Source organism: Symsagittifera roscoffensis, chromosome 4, assembly GCF_963678635.1.
Source record: "Symsagittifera roscoffensis chromosome 4, txSymRosc1.1, whole genome shotgun sequence".
NCBI lineage: Eukaryota > Metazoa > Xenacoelomorpha > Acoela > Convolutidae > Symsagittifera > Symsagittifera roscoffensis.
The window spans coordinates 69141593-69165618 of record NC_087065.1 but is presented as its reverse complement, the minus strand read 5'-3'; the positions used below and the strand labels follow the sequence as shown (position 1 = coordinate 69165618).

Genomic DNA, 24026 nt, shown 5'->3' with positions numbered 1-24026 from the left:
CCCCACCTATGGTACCTTGTAACAAATGTCTCTCCCCACCTCCTATAACGAATTGAACAGTTAAGCGTAAACAAATTTTGTAACTGTGTTAACTGTTTCCTCCCCTATTGCAATAGGGGGGAATAGTTAACAAGATCCTAGCCTTTACTTAGAAACAGCACACAATTTAATTGAATTTTATTGTTGGTTTTCATTTTTTTATGCCTAGTTCATTTCAATCATTACAATGTTTTGTCCTCCCCCGACCAGGTACAACCAACAAATTTACTGGGTTATCCTAGTTTTCACGGAGTTAATATTTGACTAAGAGTTGGTAATCAAATGAAATGACAATTTTCATAATATTTTAACAATTGAATTACTTAAGCAAAAATCGAGAATATAAAAAATCGGTGGGAGCAGAAAAATACGAATCTTTCCTAAGATGTTCCCTCTCTACGACCCTGGTATCTAAAAAAGTACAACCTCCTGATTTTACTATCATGGTGGTGCTAAAAACTGTTGGGGACTTTAACGGGTGTAATAGCCGAATGTTTGATGCAACAAGAGTTTTTTGGGGACCGGCCTACAATTTGCGTTATTAGACCTGAGTTTGTTTTGGCACATTTGAAAATATATCTTCTGCTTCGTGCAGCATCAAACTGAGTAAATTTTTTGTGTGCGCAAGCTAAACGGCACGCACGCTAGTAGACCGGTTCCCAGAAATCCTCTTGTTGCGCCAATGAATCGACTCTTACATTTTCCGGCTCTTTCCCATGTTCAACCCATGTTTGACTGTGTTCAGTTAAAGCCCTTGTTCGTTTACCCTAGTTTCTGACGAAAATCGGACATCGTTTGACCATTTTGGTCGAATCATGACAAGAGCACTTCAGCCCGGGGAGTTTTGATACTTTTATTATGAGTCGCAGAATAGAGCATTCTGTTCATTACCGCTGAAAATCACTCTGAAAAGCAAAAACAATCAGACCTGTTTTTCTCTAGGCCGAGACGTTTTTTTTTGAAATGTTTGTGTAGAATCAAACCGTATTTGCCGCTTTTAATTCTCACTACCACCTCACACGAGCATCCATTTAATGGTGTAACGAGTGGTTTTACAAGGTTAATTATGAAGACCAATTACATATTTGATTGCCTTATTAGTCAGTATGAGAATTTTCATAGCAATCGGACATTGAGAACAGTTCTTTTACTGCAAAAAATTTGCAGGTGGGGGGAAAGGAAAAAAATCTCATATTTGACCTATTGTAAGCTTTTTCTGAGATACCTTTGAACTTGGCGCGAATATGCGCCTTCCACAAAAATTTCTCTAAACTGAAAGTTTCTCTATTCTACCCCACTGTTTGTGATTGCCTTGTTTCATTATTTTTTCTTGCTTTAACAGGTCTTGTCTGACCTTGATTTACGTTTAGCGAGTTCAAAAATATAGCGTTTGGATCTTGTTAAATACCCCCCTATGGAAATTTTGTAACTGTGTTAACTGTTTCCTCCCCTATTACAATAGTGGGGATTAGTTAACAAGATCCTAGCGTTTTGTTAGAAACAACACACAATTTATTTGAACTTTATTGTTGACTTTTCATTTTTTTACGCCTAGTTCATTTATATCATTACAAAGTTTTGTCCTCCCCCGACCAGGTACAAACAACAATTTTACTGAAATATCCTAGTTTTAACGTTGGTTATCAAATGAAATGCCAATTTCCGTAAGATTTTAACAATTGATTTACTTGGACAAAACGTGAAAATAATAAAAATCGATGGGAGCAGAAAACTGCGGATCTTTCCTAATATGGTCGTCGTCTACCACCCTGGTATCTAAAAAGTATATCCCCTAATTTTACTATCATGGGGGTTTAAACTGTAGGGGACTTTACCTGGTTTAATAGCCGAATGTTTGATGCAACAAGAGTTTTTTGGGGACCGGGCTACAATTTGCGTTATTAGACCTGAGTTTGTTTGGGCACATTTGAAAATATATCTTCTGCTTCGTGCTGCATCAAACTGAGTAAATTTTTTGTGTGCGCATGCTGAACGGCACGCACGCAAGTAGACTGGTCCCCAAAAAACCTCTTGTTCCACCAATCAATCGACTCTTACAGCTTCTGGCTCTTTCCCATGTTCGACCCATGTTTGACTGTGTTCGGTTAAAGCGCTAGTTCGTTTACCCTAGTTTCTGACCAAAATTGGACATCTTTTTGGTCGAATCGTGAGACGAGCACTTCAGACCGGGGAGTTTTGTTCACCTGAAGATTGTCTCCTGTTTGGTGGATACATCCAACAAGTAATAACCAGAGAAGAATGGGGGGGAATGAGGTTAACTTGGTCTACGGCGGGTGGAAGGAGGTTAACTTGATCTGATACTTTTATTATGAGTCGCAGAATAGAGCATTTTGTTCAATACCGCTGAAAATCACTCTGAAAGGCTAAAACAATCAGACCTGTTTTTCTCTACACCGAGAAATTTTTTTTGAAAATTTTGTGTAGAATCAAACCGTATTTAGCGCTTTTAAATCCCACCACCTCACACGAGCATCATTTTAATGTGTAACGAGTGGTTTCACAAGGTTAATTATGAAGACCAAATACATATTTGATTGCCTTTTTAGTCACTGTGAGAATTTTCATAACAATCGGACATACTGAAGAGTGCTTTTTTGTTGTAAAAAATTTGCAGATGGGGGAAAGGAAAAAAGTTTCATATTTCATCTCTTGTGAGCTTTTTTCTGAAATACCTTTGAACTTGGCGCACATATGCGCCTTCCACAAAAATTTCTCTAAATTGAAAGATTCTCTATTCTACCCCACTGTTTGTGATTGCCTTGTTTCATAATTTTTTTCTTGTTTTATCAGGTCTTCTCTGACCTTGATTTACGTTTACCGAGTTCAATGTTATAGCGTTTGGATCTTGTAACTCTCCCCACCTATGGTACCTTGTAACGAATGTCTCCCCCCACCTCCTATAACGAATTGAACAATTAAGGGTATACAAATTTTGTAACTGTGTTAACTGTTTCCTCACCTATTGCAATAGGGGGGAATAGTTAACAAGATCCTAGCGTTTAGTTAGAAACAACACACAATTTAATTAAAGTTCATTGTTGACTTTTCATTTTTTTTACGCCTAGTTCATTTATATCATTACAATGTTTTGTCCTGCCCCGACCAGGTATAAACAACAAATTTACTGAGTTATCCTAGTTTCACAGAGTTATTATTTGACTTAAAAGTTGGTAATCAAATGAAATGCCAATTTCCATAAGATTTTAACAATTGAATTACTTAGACAAAACATGAAAATATAAAAAATTGGTGGGAGCAGAAAACTGCGAATCTTTCCCAATATGGTCCTCCTCTACCACCCTGGTATCTAAAAAAGTATATCCCAATAATTTTACTATCATTGGGGGCTAAAAATTGTCGGGGACTTTAACGGGTATAATAGCCGAATGTTTGATGCGATAAGAGTTTTTTGGGGACCGGCCTACAATTTGCGTTATTAGACCTGAGTTTGTTTTGGCACATTTGAAAATATATCTTCTGCTTCGTGCAGCATCAAACTGATTAAATTTTTTGGGTGCGCATGCTGAACGGCACGCACGCAAGTAGACCGGTCCCCAAAAAACCTCTTGTTCCACCAATCAATCGACTCTTACAGCTTCCGGCTCTTTCCCATGTTCGACCCATGTTTGACTGTGTTTGGTTAAAGCGCTAGTTCGTTTACCCTAGTTTCTGACCAAAATTGGACATCTTTTAGGTAGAATCGTGAGACAAGCACTTCAGCCCGGGGAGTTTTGTTCACCTGAACATGGTCTCCTGTTTGGTGGATACATCCAACAAGTAATAACCAGAGAAGAATGGGGGGGGAGGAGGTTAACTTGGTCTACGGGGGGTGGAAGGAGGTTAACTTGATCTGATACTTTTATTATGAGTCGCAGATCAGAGCATTTTATTCATTACCACTGAAAATCACTCTGAAAGGCTAAAACAATCAGACCTGTTTTTCTCTACACCGAGAAGTTTTTTTGAAAATTTTGTGTAGATACAAACCGTATTTGGCGCTTTTAAATCCCACCACCTCAGATGAGCATCATTTTAATGTGTAACGAGTGGTTTCACAAGGTTAAATATGGAGACCAAATACATATTTGATTGCCTTATTAGTCAGTATGAGAATTTTCATAGCAATCGAACATTCTGAACAGTGCTTTTACTTGTGAAAAAATTTGCAGATGGGGGAAAGGAAAAAAGCCTCATATTTCACCTCCTGTGAATTTTTTCTGAGAAACCTTTGAACTTGGCGCAAATATGCGCCTTCCACAAAAATTTCTCTAAACTGAAAGTTTCTCTATTCTACTCCACTGTTTGTGATTGCCTTGTTTCATTATTTTTTTCTTGTTTTAACAGGTCTTGTCTGGCCTTGATTTACGTTTACCGAGTTCAGTGTTATAGCGTTTGGATCTTGTAACTCTCCCCACCTATGGTACCTTGTAACGAGTGTCTCCCCCCACCTCCTATAACGAATTGAACAGTTAAGCGTATACGAATTTTGTAACTGTGTTTACTGTTTCCTCCCCTATTACAATAGGGGGGAATAGTTAACAAGATCCTAGCGTTTAGTTAGAAACATCACACAATTTAATTGAACTTCATTGTTGACTTTTCATTTTTTTACGCCTAGTTCATTTATATCATTACAATGTTTTGTCCTCCGCCGACCAGGTATAAACAACAAATTTACAGAGTTATCCTAGGTTCACGGAGTTATTATTTGACTTAAGAGTTGGTAATCAAATGAAATGCCAATTTTCATGAGATTTTAACAATTGAATTACTTAAACAAAACTTGAGAATATAAAAAATCGGTGGGAGCAGAAAACTGCGGATCTTTCCTAATATGGTCCCCCTCTACCACCCTGGTATCTAAAAAAGTATATCCCCCTGATTTTACTATCATGGGGGGCTTAAACTGTAGGGGACTTTAACGGGTTTAATAGCCGCATGTTTGATGCAACTAGAGTTTTTTGGGGACCGGCCTACTATTTGCGTCATTGAACTGAGTTTGTTTTGGCACATTTGAAACTATTTCTTTTGATTCGTGCCGCATCAAACTGAGTAAATATTTTTTGTGCGCATGCTAAACGGCACACATGCAAGTAGACCGGTCCCCAAAAAACCACTTGTTGCACCAATCAATCGGCTCTTACAGTTTCCGGCTCTTTCCCATGTTCGACCCATGATTTGACTTTGTTCGGCTAAAGCCTTAGTTCGTTTACCCTAATTTCTGACCAAAATTGGACATCGTTCGACCATGTTGGTCGAATCATGAGACGAGCACCTCAGCCCGGGGAGTTTTGTTCACCTGAAGATGGTCTTCTGTTTGGTGGATACATCCAACAAGTAATGACCAGAGAAGAAGAGCACACTGCCTAGCACCACTCCCGGTACACTGCTGCTCAACATCCCCCACCCTCCCAACGAGGCCTCAGTTGAGGGGGAGTTGGAGAGATCGAACAGGTAGTACGATTGAAGTCCGTAGAAGAAGGGGATAAACACCAAAGAATACCTGCAAAAAATATATTTTTTTATACTACAGATTGTTGTAAAATGTAAAATGTTTTACAAATAATTATTGTTTGTTTTTGGATAGTCAGTTTTTATGATTTCCCGACTTTGAACGTCGAGTTATTGGATATATTTTACTATTTTCCCCCTTTGGTACCTTGTAACGAATTGCCACCCGTTTAAAAAACTATAACTCAACGGTTAAGCATATGAGAGTTTTAGCACCAAGTAATGAATATCCCGCTTTTACAAAAGCGGGGGTTGGAATAGTTTAAGAGCTCCGAGTTGTTTTGTTCTCTGAACTCGTCACGGCGTGTTTGTGTGTGTGTGTGTGTGTGTGTGTGTGTGTGTGAGTGTGTGTGTGTGTCAAGAACGTTCGTTTGGCATCACTATTAAAACTGAAACGAAACCAGGCTGTCGCAAAATTTAAAAAACAGGTCAATTGAGAGGTGGCTAGATGTACCGCGACAACTCGCATTAAAAAGCAACTCTAAAGCAATTATAAAAACAAAGTTCCGGGAAAGCGATGACAACTCGCAAAGTATGAAAAAAATGTCGGCCGGTGGATAACCGACTCTAATTTTTGTATAGAGTACCACCCTCTGTCGGCATACTCAAAACACGTTGGCGCGACTTTGGCGGTGAGTAAATTGCGAGTTGTCTTTTATTGCGAGTTGTCTTTTATTGCGAGTTGTCGCATAACGTGCCATGAGAAGAATCGAATGTACAATCAGCCGATCTAACTGCGAACTCAGTACCATATGTTTAGTGCCTGCTATCACTTATGAAAGTACGATTTTAACTTACGTTAAGAGCAATAATGACGCTTATCTTTCTGATAAATTTTTCACAATCAAAACAAATTGTTTGAAAAATAATTTGGCTTTGAGCCAATATTACATTCAACTTCAGATACAAGAGCTAATATACATAGATATGGCTGTGGAAAAAAAAACGATCAACTTGACAGAACGATGCTTCAAAAAACAGAACAGTTCATCCTTCAACAGCTTGATCAACAAAAATTTATTTTTTGATAAATATTATATTTTGGGAATTTTATTAAGACAAAATATTCCTTACATTCATTTCTAAGACACATTTAGATAGGTCATTTCCAAAGCAGAGCTGTTACCTTTGATCATTTTACTATTGGAAGAGTTTCACGCCATCCAGTAGCTAAATTTCCAAAAACGAGGAAGATTCCTAATTTGAAACTATGAATGAGAACCTGACATACGAAATTGAAAGACGCCAAACGAAACAAATTTGACTTCGTATAATTGGTAATTCTACTGTATTACATACCTAGTAACCTGAGCGTAAGATTAATTAGTCATAATGTTAAATAGTACAGCAATTAAAGGGTCGAGCGCAAAATAGTTCGAATCTTCGAAGATATATTCCCTCTTATGCCGGAAAATAGAAAAACAACAAAATCGTCAAACCCTCCCAAAGGGAACTAAGGAAGCTCTTGCTATGAAACTCAAAGGGGCGCTACTAGAGATGATTTGACCCGGAGATACAAAAAACGGGACCTTTCAGACCCATGGCGGCAAGTGATAACGGTCCCCGGAAGTGTAAATGACCCTCTCAGAACTCGACAACTAGCGGCATTAGTGGGCTCAAAATTTGGTTTTTTGTAGGCCTAGTTAAGGGAAGCTCAAGTTTGCAACCTCAGACCCCTGGACCCCCGCTTCCGTTTTTATTCCCCCAATAAACAAACGCACCCCTACTTTCAGGCAGTCCATTTTCGGTCCCCTTTATTGTAAGGAGCTGAAACTCTTGGAGGGATGATGAGTAGTGGCAAGATTCATCTGATGTTATAATTTAATAACTTTCCAACGGTTGGATCGGAAGCTACTAGCTCTTGAAAAATTATCCCCTTAGACCGGAAATAGGCAATTGACGCAAAATAATGAGCATACTGATTTTATTGCGGCGATAGATATTAGATACGAACGCCGGAACAAGAATTCTTGTGAGTTAAATCACTCCGGCAAATCCTTCCAGTGTTAGTAGTCTTTTCGTGGGAAAAGCGATAATGGGCCTTAGAAATAGGATAACTTGGAAAATAGTAATGGTTTAAAGATGGATTATGATATGTAGGACCCCCATTGAATTGTAAACACAAACGCGGAAGTTTGCCCCGGGTGAACCCTGGGTGACCTTAAAATGACCTATGGGCGTTTTGACCCCGAAGTTGCATTGAAAGCCCCGGGATTAACACCGCAAAGTGGCTTATTCCCCAGCCCAACCCCTGGAAATAAGAATTGGTCACCTTACTAATTATTGGGATTGGCAACAGAAGCAGAAGCTGATAGCGATATAGCTTCTACATATCAACTTTGAAATACATATCCTCGAGGGGACAAGCTAAAAATAAGATTCAGCATAGCTTAGCGAATGATCTATTAATAGCAATTCAGCAACTAAAGAAAATTTTTCCCAGAGGAAATTGATAGTAATAGGACCACGGCATTAGAATTTAGTCTATTAAGTTGTAAGAACGGACGTATATTTACTTTTCTACCCGGAGTTGACTTTTTTGGCTTAATTTGATCCCAAATAGACAAAGTAATTTCCCCTAACAGCTAGAATGCCGGGATTGGAATAGATGATTGGTGGAAATATTATATGCTCAAAACGAATTGGCTTCCCATGAAAAGGGTCGGAACATTAACGCGATAATTAAATGAAGACCTTGGGAGGGTCACTGAATGAAAATAGCATGAGTTAGAGGTTGAGTTTAGCTCGAGTGCTGGAGTTAACGGAATTCAGGAATTGGTTGATTAGGATCGCATGACATTTGTTCGCGGGGTCGAATTTCGACACCTACCGTATACCGGATATCTTATAAGCATGAAGAGATTTATAAAAGAAACCAAGCTTGGCATGTGGCAGTTTTGATAGGGGGAGGTACGTAGTCATAGGGCATATGCGAACAAATGATTTAAATAAATACCAAGACAAAATATGGAATGGCTTGACTTAACTCAAATTAAGTTTAAATAAAGATAAGGAACTTGAGGGTTCTGGAGAGCCTTCGAGACTTAGATCAATTACGCTAAGAGAGCGAACGGTTAATTTTCAGTTGGATACAGAACGATTAGGCAAGCCGAGAGAAAGATTTTGTCAGTGGAGGACTTTGTTGCTTGAAGCAAGGCTAATTGTGTCTCACAGTTTTCAGTTAACTATTTTAGCTGATTTGAACCCAAGTTTAGTACCGGGTTAAAATAGTTGTGTAAGCGTGTTGCGCTGCTGAAGTAGGCGTGTTTGGAATTGCGTCGAGCGAGCATTGACGATAGAGTTGACGACGCAGTGGCCGAAGGAAGCGAAATGTGGGCTTCATTATAGAAATTGTTAATTAGTAGTTATTGTTAATTGCTTTTATTTCCTTTGCGACTGAGAACTTACTTATTGTGCCCAAGATTTCCTGAACTAGCTAGAAACGCAAGAAAAGAGCGGAAAAGAGCATAAAGCCAAGGAAGAAGTTGCGTAGTGCTTTAGTCGGCCATTTTAGTCTGACCACCAACATAACCCTTTCGGGATTATGCAAAAAATCGTAGTGTCGCCCGCAGTTACACGGAATAAAGGGTAGAAACTCTGAGGCCGTTAAGAAAAGTGAAAACGTGCTTAGAGGAGACGACTCCCGGAAAAGTTCTACGTACTTTACAGATATCGACTCGGATTGCAAAGTGACTCTTTTCATTCAATGAGGTTTTTTTTTCAAATTTTGAATTTATGCTCTGATATTTTTTGGTTTCTGAAAAAAATTGTCAGACCAAAAACTTATATTTACTTTTGCTATTAACCGTTTCGAGTTTTTCGATGAAACAGTCAAAAAATCATACACATGCGTAAAACATTGGATACTACGTAGCTTTTGTTTAATACATAGGCTGCGTATTATTTGCTTTTTTTGTCACCGGAAACTGAACCTCAGCCTAAAAAATCTGGGTTTGGGTAGCATTTTTCTGCTTCAATCATCTTGCAGTTCCAAGTTGTTTAAGGAGCCATAACTGCATTCGAAAATCAACCCGCGTTGACTTCAATAGACTGGAAGTGCGTCTCATGCTTTTTAGTATAATTTAAAATCATAGCAGTAAAAAATTACTTCAGCAGGTCTTAGTTTTTTTAAGTTAACCAGCTAGAGGCTTAGCTCGAAGGTTAATTGTTCAAAGTTACTTAAATGGCTATCTTCCAAGAGCTCACCCTGTAAATTGCAGCGCACGTGCGATTTGAACCCGCAATCATATGATTGCTGAGAAGCATCACTAACGATGCTCCACATCGCCACCGCTTTGGTTGAACAACCTCCATTCCTTCTGTAAGCCCGCAAAAAGAAAATGCATTTTCATCTCGAATTTGTTAAATATTTTACCTTTTTAATTGGAGTTGACGCATCGATGAGTTCAAAACAAGCATGTAATAATCAAACGAACTTATTTCGAAAACAATGTCGTCGAGACTTCTTGGAAGGGCTACTGTTTGAAACACGAATTTTCAAGTTTGGATGCGCAAAACTTTCACAAAAAAAGTTTCGCAATGATAAGAACTGTGACTAGAAAACCGTTCTGTTTGAACAAAAGTCTGCTTTCATGTCCCGCAATTGTTGATAAATTTTAAAACAACTTGAAGATTTTTTCATGATTCGACAAAATTTCCAGTCTTATTATCGAATTACGGAGTCAATCATACACGTTTCTGAGAAAATGTAGATTTTTTGTAGAGTCTTTAATACCATGGAAAAGTATTTGTTATTTTTGAAGAGATCTTCATTTACAATTTAGCAAGTCTTCAAGGATCTTCAAGGATCTCCAAGATCCTGATATTGTTTTTTTTAAACTGAGAAGCATCACTAACGATGCTCCACATCGCCACCGCTTTCGTTGAACAACCTCCATTCCTTCTGTAAGCCCGCAAAAAGAATATGCATTTTCATCTCGAATTTGTTAAAAATTTTACCTTTTTAATTGGAGTTGACGCATCGATGAGTTAAAAGACAAGCATGTAATAATCAAACGAACTTTTTTCGAAAACAATGTCGTCGAGACTTCTTGGAAGGGCTACTGTTTGAAACACGAATTTTCAAGTTTGGATGCGCAAAACTTTTACACAAAATGTTTCGCAATGATAAGAAATGTAACTAGAAAATCGTTCTGTTTGAACAAAAGTCTGCTTTCATGTCCCGCAATTGTTGATAAATTTTAAAACACCTTGAAGATTTTTTCATGATTCGACAAAATTTCCAGTCTTATTATCGAATTATGGAGTCAATCATACACGTTTCTGAGAAAATGTAGATTTTTTGTAGAGTCTTTAATACCATGGAAAAGTATTTGTTATTTTTGAAGAGATCTTCATTTACAATTTAGCAAGTCTTCAAGGATCTTCAAGGATCTTCAAGATCCTGTTATTGTTTTTTTTCTGAGAAATATCTGATAGAAACTGACCATGCATGCATGTATCCAAATCCATCTCTGGAATATCTAAAGGTGGCCAGAAAATCTATTTCCAAGTTCATCGCTTGCAACACATAGCAGAAGTGGAATATAGCCAACACCACAAATGCACAGTTGAACTGTCATAATATTTACAAAAATATTTTCAAATCGGGACAATACAACCAAGTTTCGACTGCAGTCAACTGTACAATCTTTAAAGTCATTTTTAAGAAGAAATCAAATATCCTCAGTGCTTTTCGCTGGAAAAAAATTCGACTGGATGAGCGATAAAGTTTTGTAGACTCAAACGCAGAAATTTTAGATTGATCAAATTCCTTTTCCGGGTTTTCTCAGTTTGCCCTAACAGTTTTTACGCTTCAGGCAAATTTTGATGAAGGTCGTTAAATATTCACCAGGTAGTCGAGCTCATGAAGAGAGGGGGCGCTCCTCTTCTTACAACAGCCACTCTCCCCTCCCCTCCCCCCATCGGAATAAATTGATTTTTTGTCCCTGTTAATGATATTGGATTTGAAAAACCATTAGATAAAATTGTAAATCCAAAAATTATGATTTTTTGAGTCCATTCGGATTTACTTTTTTTTTGCGAGATTCGCATTGGAATTTCACTCAGAGATGTGTAATCAGCGCTGCATGATTGAGCTCGTCCAGTTCTGATCTTCATTTTTTTGTGTTATAAGGTTTACAGAAAGTACTTTCAAATGACATTTGATGTTCTCAAATGAAATAAAACAAGTCAGTGTGAACAAGTGAACATATTTATGAAATATTTTTTACGTGCAACTACCTTATAAAGAAATTCTAGACAACTTTGTATTGTAATTTTACGGGAGAGAGAAAAACTGGAAAAAAGCCTGAGTTGTGCAAATGTGCAAATGAATTTATTGATCCCAATTTGAAAATAAATTGTCTTTTTTTCCTGTTGCGCTGCTCCTTCTTGACTGCTCCCACTGGACTGGAGATGATGAAGAAGAAGTAACCAATCACAGAACACCAAACCAATTAAGCCTGTGAGGTCACACAGTGTGTAGCAGTCACTCACTTTTTTGTTACGACTAGTTAGAGTCAAATTAAACAGGGTGCAAAGGAATTATGGTGCAGATAGTGTTTTTTTTTCTTCCCGATTTTGACTAACTCAAGAAAGGCTCCACATTGGGAAGAAAAAACATAAAAGGGGAGGGAGTCAAGTGTGATATCATATTAAAAAAATTTCAGCTGTGATTTCAATACCAGCAAAAAATCAAAAAGTTGTCTGTCCAGAAAAAATGATCCGATTTGTTCAGACCGAATTCAATGAAATTTGATGACACTACAAAAATTCGATGACACTCAGTTTTCTTCTTCTGTAAATTTTACGCCATTCTTACTATAATTTCTAATCTTCATCTAGATTTTTACCATGTTTGATTACCTTTTACTAATAAGAAAACAACAAAAAAAATTAAAAAAAAATCGTTCTTTTTTTTCCTGAATTTGCCAATTTTTTTCTCTATTTTTCTTTGAGTTTCGTATTTGGAACTTTATATGGTGGTCGGAACTTTTTGTGCTCTTTGCTTAGGATCTGGCTTGTTATAAATATGGACTTAATTTATAACCCTTCCGACGAGAAACCAGCCCAAAATCTACCTACATCACATCGCTGATATATTCTGAAAACCTCGGCAAATAATGCGTAAAGAGAAAAATTGGGGACTCTTCTCATGGGCGAAGGGCCGGCATGCACGAAAGTTCTCAGCCAAAATCAACGCACTTTAAACTGTACAAAACTAACTAAATTTATCGCATATTTTCTTTCAAATTTTGAAAACTGGAATCTGATTGATCGGGAAAAAAAATTCACGCATTCCGTCCTTCGCGTATGAGGAACTGTACAGAAATCGCGACCGAAGTGGGATTCGAACGCCCGACCCTCGTGTTAGAAGACGATACGCGCGTAGTGGATTGTAAAAGTGAGTGGGTGCCTGGACGGAGACAGAGGAATCTCTTCATGTCGATGCCTGTGATGAGGGGGTGGGTGGCCTTGCCCACGAAGAAGTTAAAGATCTCCAGACCTTCAATTGCATCCCCGCTCAAGTGTTCCGTCTTGAAACTACAATTACAATCGAATTTATTTTGAACAAGACTCCTTTGCACTTTTTACTGACCAAAAAATATGTTAGCAAGGTTTTTTTGAATTAAAGACAATTTTAAAAAATGGCTCTTTTCCACCCCCATGGAGTTTGAGTGTCATCACATAATAACACATAAGACAATTAGGAAAGGAAAATTTAAAAGGTGGGGGTGGAAAATTTTAGGACGAAAGAAATTGATCAGCTTGGGCTTTGAGTGGTTTTAACTACAGTTTTATGATCTTGTTGAAACCTTGAATTTGGAAAAAATTGTCAAATTTCTCGGCTGTACTGCGAGTGGAGTTGCTGCAGGGGGTGGGGGAATTTCTAGTAGAAATGATAAAAGTATAAAAATGTAAAAGATAAAGGTGTGCCTGTTGGTGTGAAGAAGGAGAGAGAGGGCGAATGTGAAGACCAAGGAGGCCACACACAGTCCCATCAGGTACTCGTGAACAGACAGCAGTGGAGACGCAGAGGGGAAGAGGAAGACCGGAAAAGAAAAAAAAATATTTCTTTAGTCAACAATCTTACAATTAAATTTTAATTTTTCAAGGTTAAATTAGTGCGCTCTAGTTAATAATAGTATAATGAGTGGCTCCTTTTCCTTAGTCCCCCCACCTCACATAAGCATCAACTTTATGATGTAACGAGGGGTTTTACAAGGTTCATTATGCTTACCAAATATGCTTGCTATAACAATATCGGACAATGTGAGCAAAAACATTACTAATGAAAATTTGCAGGTGGGGGAAGGAAAAAGAACCTAACAAATTGTTTTCAGTCTGATTATGAGCCTAAAATAATGTATTATGGTATGATTAAATAAAGCCCACTCAATGAGTCACGTGATCAAAAGAACCCACCAGGAATATGAGGGACAGTGAGACATAGAGAGCGAATACTGCATTGTGTCTGATGCACACATGTTCGCCCGTCTCGTTGTTCTCGTACCTGGCCAGAGCACCCACCGGAGCACCAGCCAGCACCAGTTGGAGACAGTACCAGCAGGACAACATCACAAACGCCTAAAAAACTAATCAACTAGAGGAACAATAGACAACAACTCCACCCCACAAAATAAGAGAAACAGCCGACGAACCTACTCAAAAAAACTCAAAGACATGTCAACTAACCTCTCTGAGAACAAGGCCGCCCCTACATGGCGCAGCCAGCAGCTCCGGTCAAGGACGACCGAACAGATATATTAGGAGTACCCGCATTTTGGCCCAAAACTACAACAGATCCACCCAGCAGTTGGAAATCTTGGATCGGTCTCTTCAATCTCGCAATAACTCTGCTGGAAATATAGTATACGCGCGAACTGCTAAAAACTCCGGGGTTGGTACATGATGACCCCGTAAGCTGGAGGTCGCAGGACCAAAGGAAGATGTGTCAGCTGAAACAAGTCGCTTAGCTCGCGACACCGCATCAGTTCGGAAAACAGTTGAACTAGGAAAGAAGAGCCAAATGCCCGAAGATCGCTCCCGGTGTCTATTTTTATGAAGCAGATCAAAGAAGAAAACCCAGGCTATTTTTCTCCCTAGGTACAGAGGGCAGAAAATGATTTCTTCAAAACTATCCCACACGGACGTTAGCGTAATCTCATTCAATGACTTTTTCGACAACTGCGTGTTACTAATCAAGAAAGAAAGAATTACTTCCTTGAACGATTAGAAGCCTAACTGCTGTCCACTCAGAACGTGAGAGACTAGACTTCTTCTTTCTGCGCCTGACGGGCCAGGCAGCTCCGTGCGGTTGGATGGTCGATCAAGAGAAAGAAGTAGTAAGGGACATACTTATAGCTAAAATGCGTTTGGAAGATATATAGCGTAATATGAAGATGTCCAGTCGTTACTCCTGAAGGTACTCTGAAGTCTGCTTTATTGCAAGAAAAAAAGAGCACAAATTGCATCCAGGTTGAAGAAACAGCTCGGAAAATTGGCACACTCCGGCAGTTCGTGCCAGCTGGGACCAAAATCCCCACAAAACTTTTGAATCAAGCAGAACCCACGTTGAAAGCAAGAAGCGATCGGTTAGAATCAATCTGGCAGTCAAATCCTAATCTTTCCATAGGTGGGAATTCCAACGAAGCAAAACCATGTTATTTTTGCTGAAACAATTTGATGCCGATTCATGAACAGTCCTGTGTCCAGCAAGGAATTAGACGTACCAAAAGTGTAGCAAAAAGGGTCATTTCACCAAATGCTGTAAACTAAGGATGTAGCAAACGTTGATGCAGAGTCAGACGAGACGACGAGGACGGTTGTAATTTTGTTAGATCTGACAGCGAATCTGAGTTTGCTGTTCTAGCTATCGACTGTCTCTCAAAACCCGAGTAACCTATTCCGACAGAAAGGGCTATTGTAACGAAACTAGAAGAAGATAAACGCAGTGACGGGTAAAGTCCGTTGTACTCAAATTACCTTTCGTTGCGCCAATACTTATTTTCAAGGCAACAATGAATACGGGCAGCCACCCTTCTTTTTTAAAAAACGCACAGCGGAATTATTTCTTAAGTCTGTCCCATCCGCCCTTATCCTCGATGAACACGACTGTTTAGTAGACGCAGTGTATGTTGACTATAACCAAAAAAGAGTCAAATTTATCGAAGTGCCGTCTCTTGGTTGGAACGTAAAATCAGCCCAGTTTCTGGTATCGGGGAGCCGTACTAGAAACCTTTTAGGTCTGGACCTCCAGTCAAAATTAGGAAACCGTACAACACAAATCAGACGGTAGAGTCCAATCGTGGGTGTAGTCACCCAGTAGAACAGAGCGAAATCTCTAATCACTGTATTTATTGCAAAAAAAATTTCGGACACATATTTTCGAGGTTGAACAAGGAAAAGAATCGGCAGACAGGAAAAACGTAGAAAGAAAACACGTAGTTTTACATAACCTTGTTTGAAAACACGTAGAATCTCGTGTTTAGGAAATATTGTAGTGGGAAGTATCGTAGTGTGAAATTTCATAGTCGAAATCATTTTTATGTGTCATTAACAATAATAGGTGTCATTATACAACAATTTACTTGTTGGTTTAAATACTCTACGTTAATTCACATAAGGTTATTTCCTACTACGCTATTTCCTATTAGCATATTTTACCCTGCGTTTTTTTATACTACGCTTTTCCGGTAAGCAAAGAAGCACCAAGTCTTCTCTAGGTTCAAGTCACCTCTAAATACAATACCAGAGAAAGGACCTCGCGTCCCGGTGCATATCAGGAGAAAGTAGTAGAAGATTTTCGTTACTCATAGAGTAAGGGCATATCGTGAAACTAATTAACTTTACAAGTGACAACTTTATTTCTTCTTTAAGAATTACGGTTTCAAAGGATGGCACGGTAAAGCTAACTATGGATGCAAAGCCCATCATTGACAAGATCAAATATAATCAACATGAGATTCCAAACCTGTCGGTACAATTGGACTCTGCTGTCCAATTTCTTACATCGAGAAAGAGTGGAGACGTGTGGTTCACATTTTTGGATCTCAAATATGCCTTCAGTCAGGTTAAATTGAGTGACAGAAACAGTAGCCATTGTATTTTTAAAATTGTGTGTGGTGAAAAAACAAGCACCTATTGATTCAAGAACTGTTTATATGGTCTTAGAGACATGGCCACAGAAATCCAAAAGGCAATGATCAATACGCTACAAGGACTGTCAGGAGTTTTCTGTTTCTTGGATGTTGGTCTCATAGTTTCCAAAGGCTCAGTAATTCAGCATAACCATTTGGTTGTGGAAGTTTTTGTTCACCTAGATGACGGAGGATTTGCCCTCAAACTGTAGAAGTAAAAATTTTCCCTAAATCAATTGTGGCGATTGGGATTTGATTTTGGTTCCGAAGTTTATAGCCCGAAGAGATCGAAACTACATGCAGGACTGACACTCAAACCACCCAAAACGGATCTAAACTATCTGCAGAGACTTCTACCCAACTGGTGGGTCCATTCCAACCAACTCCGCTCATATCTGAACGTCAGCAACAAGAATAAATTCGAGTGAAGCCAATATATAAAATTTTCTTTCTTTTATTGCTATCATTGCAAAAATGTATCACCACGACCAACATCGCAGGACTAGAGTCAGATGTTACGCTAGGCATAGCGGTCTGGGTGCTCTTGAAGAAGAAATCGAAAAGAAAGTTTGAGCACCGATCGGTTTTACTTCGCGTTCGCTAAATGACCAGGAGAAAAAGTACAGCACGAACGAACTCGAGTTACTCGCTAATGTTTGGTCTTGTGAGCATTTTTACAATTATCTATTGAAAATTAGTCGAGGTATTAACGCACCATAAAGCACTTATATCGGCTTCAAAAAGAAACATGGGAAACAGACCGATTTTTACCTTTCGAATTTAATATCGTCCATATCTTGGATTGTAAACTATGAATAGTGGATTTTTTATTATGTTTTCCAATTTCGAAGCTCGATTACCGAGTAGTTTTGGCGAACAATATGTGGTCAAAGGAATTAGCAAATTCTTCGACGCGTGTGATTTCCTAGATGGATGGGTCAAAAATCCATCAGCTAAAAGTAAACCGTCATGCATTCCTATTAATCACAAATCAGTTACCCCTCCCGCGACTTGTAATTCCATATCAGTCGTTTCCCCAACCAATTTCAATGCCAGCAGCCGATATAATCTTTGCCGTACATTATTCCCTATACTGCATATTTGGACCAATCAGGGGGCAGCATTCATACTGGCTCTGTGTTGCGAGAAGGCGTCAAATCTTATGGAGTTCTTTTGGTCCACTCAGATGCGTGTGCAAGTGTCTCATCGCCACAAGAGGGCTACCATTCGATGAATAGTTATTTCAACCAATCAGAAAAGAGATATTCACATGCCAAACCACCACTAGAGTCTTTATTCACAAAGTCTCGTCCAATCAGATTGCAGCATGTCTAATTTATTCACAATCACCACTTTCTCAGCATATTTCCAAAATTTGCTGCAACTTCATTTTTTTTACGCTATCAGTCTCAATTTTCGTTTCAATATTTTGCTAAACTTAGAGTTATCTGTCGCCTCTATCATTGCGTGTTAATTTAGATAATCAACAGTTGGAATGGGACCTTCTCATGGCAGAACAGCACAGAGAGCAATGTGACCGTGGTCCCAGACTAAAATTGGTCCGCAAAGGGCAATCCGGCCCATCGGTTTCCCCGTACTTTGGCGGCCCATCTACTTCAGTTGCAAAGACTTATTTTTAGAAGGCATTAAAAAACTTGGTCTAATCGCTATTCAGTGGTTGAATACCTTAAAGAAGACATTATCTCATTGCCTGACCAAAAGAACCATTTTCGATGCATCTCTGAGATCGCACGAACACTTAGATGCAGTCAGATGCCAGCTGAACACCTACCGACGTCATCGAGTAAAAATCGTAATTTGGATAAGGTAATTCTTCATAGTCCGGAAAGAGTCGAAACATCTCAAAAACATTTACTTAGGAAGACGGGAGAGAACTATTCAAACCTTTTAAGAGCAAAATTATCCGTCTCACAAATGAAACTTATTTCTCTGATAAGGATAATGTTGTAGGAAAAACCGCATTGCGGTTCACCTGATCTCAGCTATGTCAGGTTTTTCAGTCTACTTCTGGGAAAACTCTCGATACGTCACAAGCCAAGGTGCCATCGCAATCAAAGGAATCGATGTTGGCTGGTCCAGAACTTATCCCTATCTCATTGGAGGACGAAACTCAGTCCCATTTCTTCTATAACTTCTCCGCTAACTAAAACTGAGAAAACTGTTTCACAGGTGGATCAGATGAGGACGAGACCCATTCTTCGGCTTCCAACTCTTCTCGTCACTCCGTGAAAATGGTCAGTTCTCCGCCAGCTCAGCCGCAAGCCTCCAGCTCGAAAATCGGCTTCTCGGATAAAAGAGTTCGCTTTATGCAGGCTAGACCTGCTGAACAGGCTTCGCGTGACCACCCTCGCGCCAAATTGTTCCATCCTCAGGAGGGATTTTTGAGAAAATTCACCCGTTTTCCTCAGTCCTCTTCAGAAAACCCATTGCATCGAAATGAGAAATGAATTAAATCACCACTCAGCAACACAAAATGGCTCTAAGCTCTCAAAACTTATTTGCGCAAATCCTTCAAAACTTCTCAGTATTTTTCTCGCATTTCGTTTTAATTTTTTCCCTAATGTTCAATAATCTACATGAGTTTCAAAGTTTTGGGTCTTTTTTCATTCCGTTCATATGATGTTCCCTTGAGCTGTAAACGTGATGTAGTGATGATTTAATGCATACCATTACGTCTTGTTTATCTTGTTCAAGTTTGTCTCTATCTGGATGGTGCTGTTCTGTATTCTCACTTTCTATCATCTTATGAAAGATTTAGAATGATTCTAAAGATTTAAATTGTTTTGAATCGTACTACATTACTATCGTACTTGTTTTTATAATGCAAGATGAGTTAATGTCTTGATCTTAGTTTTCATTCAAAATCCTTGAGGTAACACAGTGTCTAAATAGAGAGAGCTAGATGATCATGATTATGATGATGATAAACTAATAAAAATATTCACTGACACTATACAAGCTGAACAGATTGTTCCGTTTTCCAACGATCCTCTTTTTGTAGCAGTAAGTGTTTGAAAAAAAATTAAGCACACAAAATCTTTAATTTCGTGTTGTGGAATTCAAAAAAGTAAAACTTTGCCAAACAAATGCGAAGCTCAAGATTTTTGTGGCGAAAGAAACACAAAAAGTGAAAGTTTCTAGAGCTCTGTTTTTAGGTAAACCAAATTGACTTTCAGACCCCCTTCGAAGGTTTGAACAAAAAGTGCGGCACTTCCCCCCCCCCCCCCCCAAGTTTAGTGTAAATTGGACTAAACTTGTCCTAAGCTAAAAGCTACCGTTGACTGACTAAAATTGAATTTCGCAAAATCGTACCAAAGGGTGTCGGGTAGTGAGGGGGTCATATTCGTGAAAAGGTTGCACTCCCCCTATAGATTTTTCGGATACAATAGATTCTTAAAGGTTTCTACCGAGGTCCTGGAAAAACTTTTATTTTGTCAAATTTTACCCCACCTCTCTTTTGTCCATAAAGAAAGTGTGATATGTGTTGATGATGAGTATGATGATGATGATGATAAACTAGAAAAAAGTAAGTTTCCAGTTACTGTACAAGCAGCACATGCTGTTCCATGGACTGTAGAAAATGGACAAGAGATGTTTTTGAAAAATGCGTCCCTGCGTTGACTTGCCTCTACGTTGAGGTATTCCAAGAGTCCTTTTTCAGACATGTCGCCTATGCAGAACAGTCCACTGAGCACTCCACAGCCGACACTGTTCTTGTAGGAAGATATCAGCACCACTGGCAGAATGTTCATCACGCAGATCAACATCAGAATTGCTGAACACACACGACAAATGAGAGGTAATTCCCATTTCCCAATTAACGCCTTTTTTGTACTTCGAAAAGACGCACAAAAAACCCTCTCCCACTTTACATACGCACAGGGCGGATCTAGGATTTTCTCAGGGAAGGGGGGCGAAATTTGTTACGATATTTTTTTAGGTTGATTGACCAATGACCAAATTGATTATCAGAGCTCTTCTTAATCACTATAGATACCCTACTTTGGCCAAATTTTGTTCGCCGCAAGCTAATTTTTGTAAAAACATGCCAAAAAGACGTTTTTAGGCACTTTTTGAAGATTCTGACCAAAAAATTGACAATATTTCTGCGCGCGTTTCCGCTTTCCCCTCAAAATTAACTTATTGGCGCCTAATTATGGCCTACTTATGTAGCCTAACTATGGCAGAATGGTAATTATGTTAATTGTTTATGGTAATCATTTATGGTAATCATTTAAAATCGCAGAAGAAGTAAGTTTGAAAAAGAGCCAATTGAAGGCTCTTTTTCCTTACCCGGGTTGATCTCCATGCACCGTAAGTTAAATAAAGCAGTCAAGAAACGTTTGTTTAGAGCGTCACAATTTATTTTTAAAAGTTTTTCTAACGCGCTTAAGCAAATGGGTCCGCCCCTAATACAGTTAATACAGTACTCGGGAGCTGCAAAATAAATGAGATCGACCTAAAAGGAGAGGCAGTGCCCGGATGAACTGGAGCAGAGACTGGATCACGTGAGGGGGAATTGTAAACAGCTCTCGTAAGTTGCTCAGAAGGTTCCGAAGAGCTACAATGAACTCTTTTTCTTTCGTCCTTCAATTGTATTTTTTCTACTTTTTTTGAATTTTCTTGTAGTTTTACAGTACTTTTAGTTTATTAAATCAAAAACTTTCATAAATGCACCATCGGTTCTGAGAATTCTGATTGTCACTTCTAAGTATATATTTGTTTAAATATTCGAAAAACTCAAAAAAATAAACGGAAAATAAAAAACAGTGTGGAAAAAGAGGCCTGCAATGATTCGTTCCCAAAGACCCTTGACGTCATAATCTGGCATCGAGGCCCTTCTGGGTCGCATCATTCCGGGAAGTCGGAAGGAGGGGTAGAATCTTCCGAACAATTTGGTCTCGGCTGGCACACAGTCGTCGCTGTTCCGCACTCTGCGTATCGAATAGCGACTCCAGGCTCTGAATTATGTCCCCCACCCCTCAGTTTCATTATGCCTAACTATTAAAATTAAATTTAATTTTTAAATGTCTTAAGTGCACAATTTAGGGAGGGAAAGCGCCTTCCACCCGCACCATACATTACCACCATTGCTATTATTTGTGATATAAACTTTTGGCGGAACTAAATTTGATTGCCCGATCTTTTACACCCATCTACTCTATGCAAATTTTTGAGTTCTTAAGTGTACTTCACATGGTCCAATTGTCATGAAGACAGGCATTTGAATTGTCTAACCAATTCCAAGCATTTTGTTTTCATATACAAGCTCTTAAAATTAATGATAATTCCACAAATTTGATTCTTTATTTTTGATAAAAATGGCAAGCAAAACTTTTTCAAAGTATTAACAAGGGACATCAAAAAGTCAGTTTGAATAAAAATAGCCGGATCCTGAGCACAGAAGGTTCCGACCGCATAAATTTAACTAAAACGCTTTTTTGTTCAAAGCTATGTTTTTTCTAGCGTGTAGGGAGGAGAGAGAGAAAATTTAGCCGGGAAAAATGTTCACTGGCTTCAGTAAGCTACACTTACCGTTTCATTTCATTGAAAAGTCGAAAAATAAACATTTTTCCAGTATTTCTGATTTTCATTTTCTTTCAAGTTACTTTTTTGAAGACTTCATTCTGTAGAGTGCTAAATTAAATTTCAAAAATTCAATTTTCAAGCTAAAATTTCACATTGAGCTTAAAATATAATTTGAACTCTACAAGGCTTGCTTTATTGAGCAAAAAATTGAAGCCAATTTTTCTCGAAAAAAAATTTCAGAGAAATTAAAATGTCACTCGAAATACGGTTATAAGGCTTTAAAGTGAAATTTTTTGAATATATTCTTATGATTATTTGTGGTAGCCAACTTATCAAGAAAAAAAGGAACTGAAGATTAACATAGCAAGCATAGCCGGTTGCTGTATAAGAATACCAGAATATTCTAACCACGATATTTACGAGAGAAAAACTAAAAAAAATTTTCTTGCTCAAAAATATACTCAAACTCAGAGTTTTGAATCATGACTGAAAACAAATCTCTGAGTTTGAGAAAAAGAAAAAAATAAGAAAAAACCTTGTTCTATTTGCGGAATCGAAACTCAGATCTGGAGATTAGGAACCTGGCAAATGCGTCATTTTAGCTTGGAATTTATCAATACTAGTAACCAATAAAACAGCTTCAATTTCCAATAAATAGTCAATTCTATGCAGTTAAAAGCCACCAAACAAAACTAAATTTTTTCTAGGTGCAAATGTGATATATCACTTGACCGGTTTTGATGATTGATTGGGTAACTGATTTTGCGTCAAAGAACATGAAAACTAAATAACTTCTGAAAACAAACTTTTGCTCCATTTTCAATATTTGAAACAAAAACTTTTTTCGAAGTTCAATTCTTCCTCCTCCTCCCGTGCAAAAATTTAAGATTGGTTCAAAGATAAAAAATGAATCATGTTGTTGCAGTTTTTTTTAATTCAGCCTAGATCAAGTGGAACAAGTATGCATGCAGAAATTTGAAAATTTTCTAATTTTTGTGTTGTCCTGAAACATGAAAAAGATCTTTATGTTTTAAATAACTCTACACAGCTGGCATATTTGACAAAAGCTAGCGTTTGTTTTTGCTAGTGTTTTGTCAGCAAAAATTTATTTGTATTTTTTCAAGTGCAATAACCACTAAAAACATAACGAATTTTGCCCTCAAGCTGGGAAATTTTTGAAAATAGGCACTTGAAACGTAATGAAAGCTAAGAGATCTAACTTTGGGCTCTTTTTAGCTATATTTCAGAATTCTATTTTCATAATTGTTATAAATGTTATAATGGCAAACTGCGTAGTGAATGTATGAAAAACTTTTGTTTACACAGAAGTGAAGCATAAATTTGCAAAAGTAAGCAATAAACTGGTAAAAAGTAGCTGCACAAATAGTCAAAAGTATTTCAAAAGTAACAAAAATTGAATCAGCAAAAAGAAAAAAATAAGAGAAAAACCTTGTTCTATTTGCGGAATCGACACTCAGAACCTGGCAAATGCGTCATTTTAGTTTGGAATTTAGTTTGGAAATTAGCAACTAAAAAAAAGCTTCAATTTCTAATAAATAGTCATTTCTATGCAGTTAAAAGCCACCAAACAAAACTTAACTTTTTCTAGATGCCAAAATCAAATCTCTGATCCAAAGATTAGGCGCTTGATATCCTCTTATTTGCTCGACAACTGCCTGAAAGTTTGCCTACACTAGCCAGCAATAAAGTAGCTACAGGTCCTTCGAATTGTCAATGCTATGCATTGAAGCAAAAATAATATCA

General features: G+C 38.1%; 1 protein-coding gene across 1 annotated transcript; it reads right to left on the bottom strand.

Moving 5' to 3' along the window:
* Window positions 1–5355: 5355 nt before the first annotated feature.
* LOC134845005 (delta(14)-sterol reductase LBR-like) lies at window positions 5356–21725 on the bottom strand. The gene is made up of 6 exons (XM_063861836.1): window positions 21626–21725; window positions 20360–20508; window positions 13999–14160; window positions 12936–13109; window positions 11019–11146; window positions 5356–5563 (listed from the first exon to the last, which is right to left on the bottom strand). The coding sequence occupies exons 1-6, from the start codon at window positions 21723–21725 to the stop codon at window positions 5356–5358; spliced, it is 921 nt and encodes a 306-aa protein (XP_063717906.1).
* Window positions 21726–24026: the final 2301 nt, after the last annotated feature.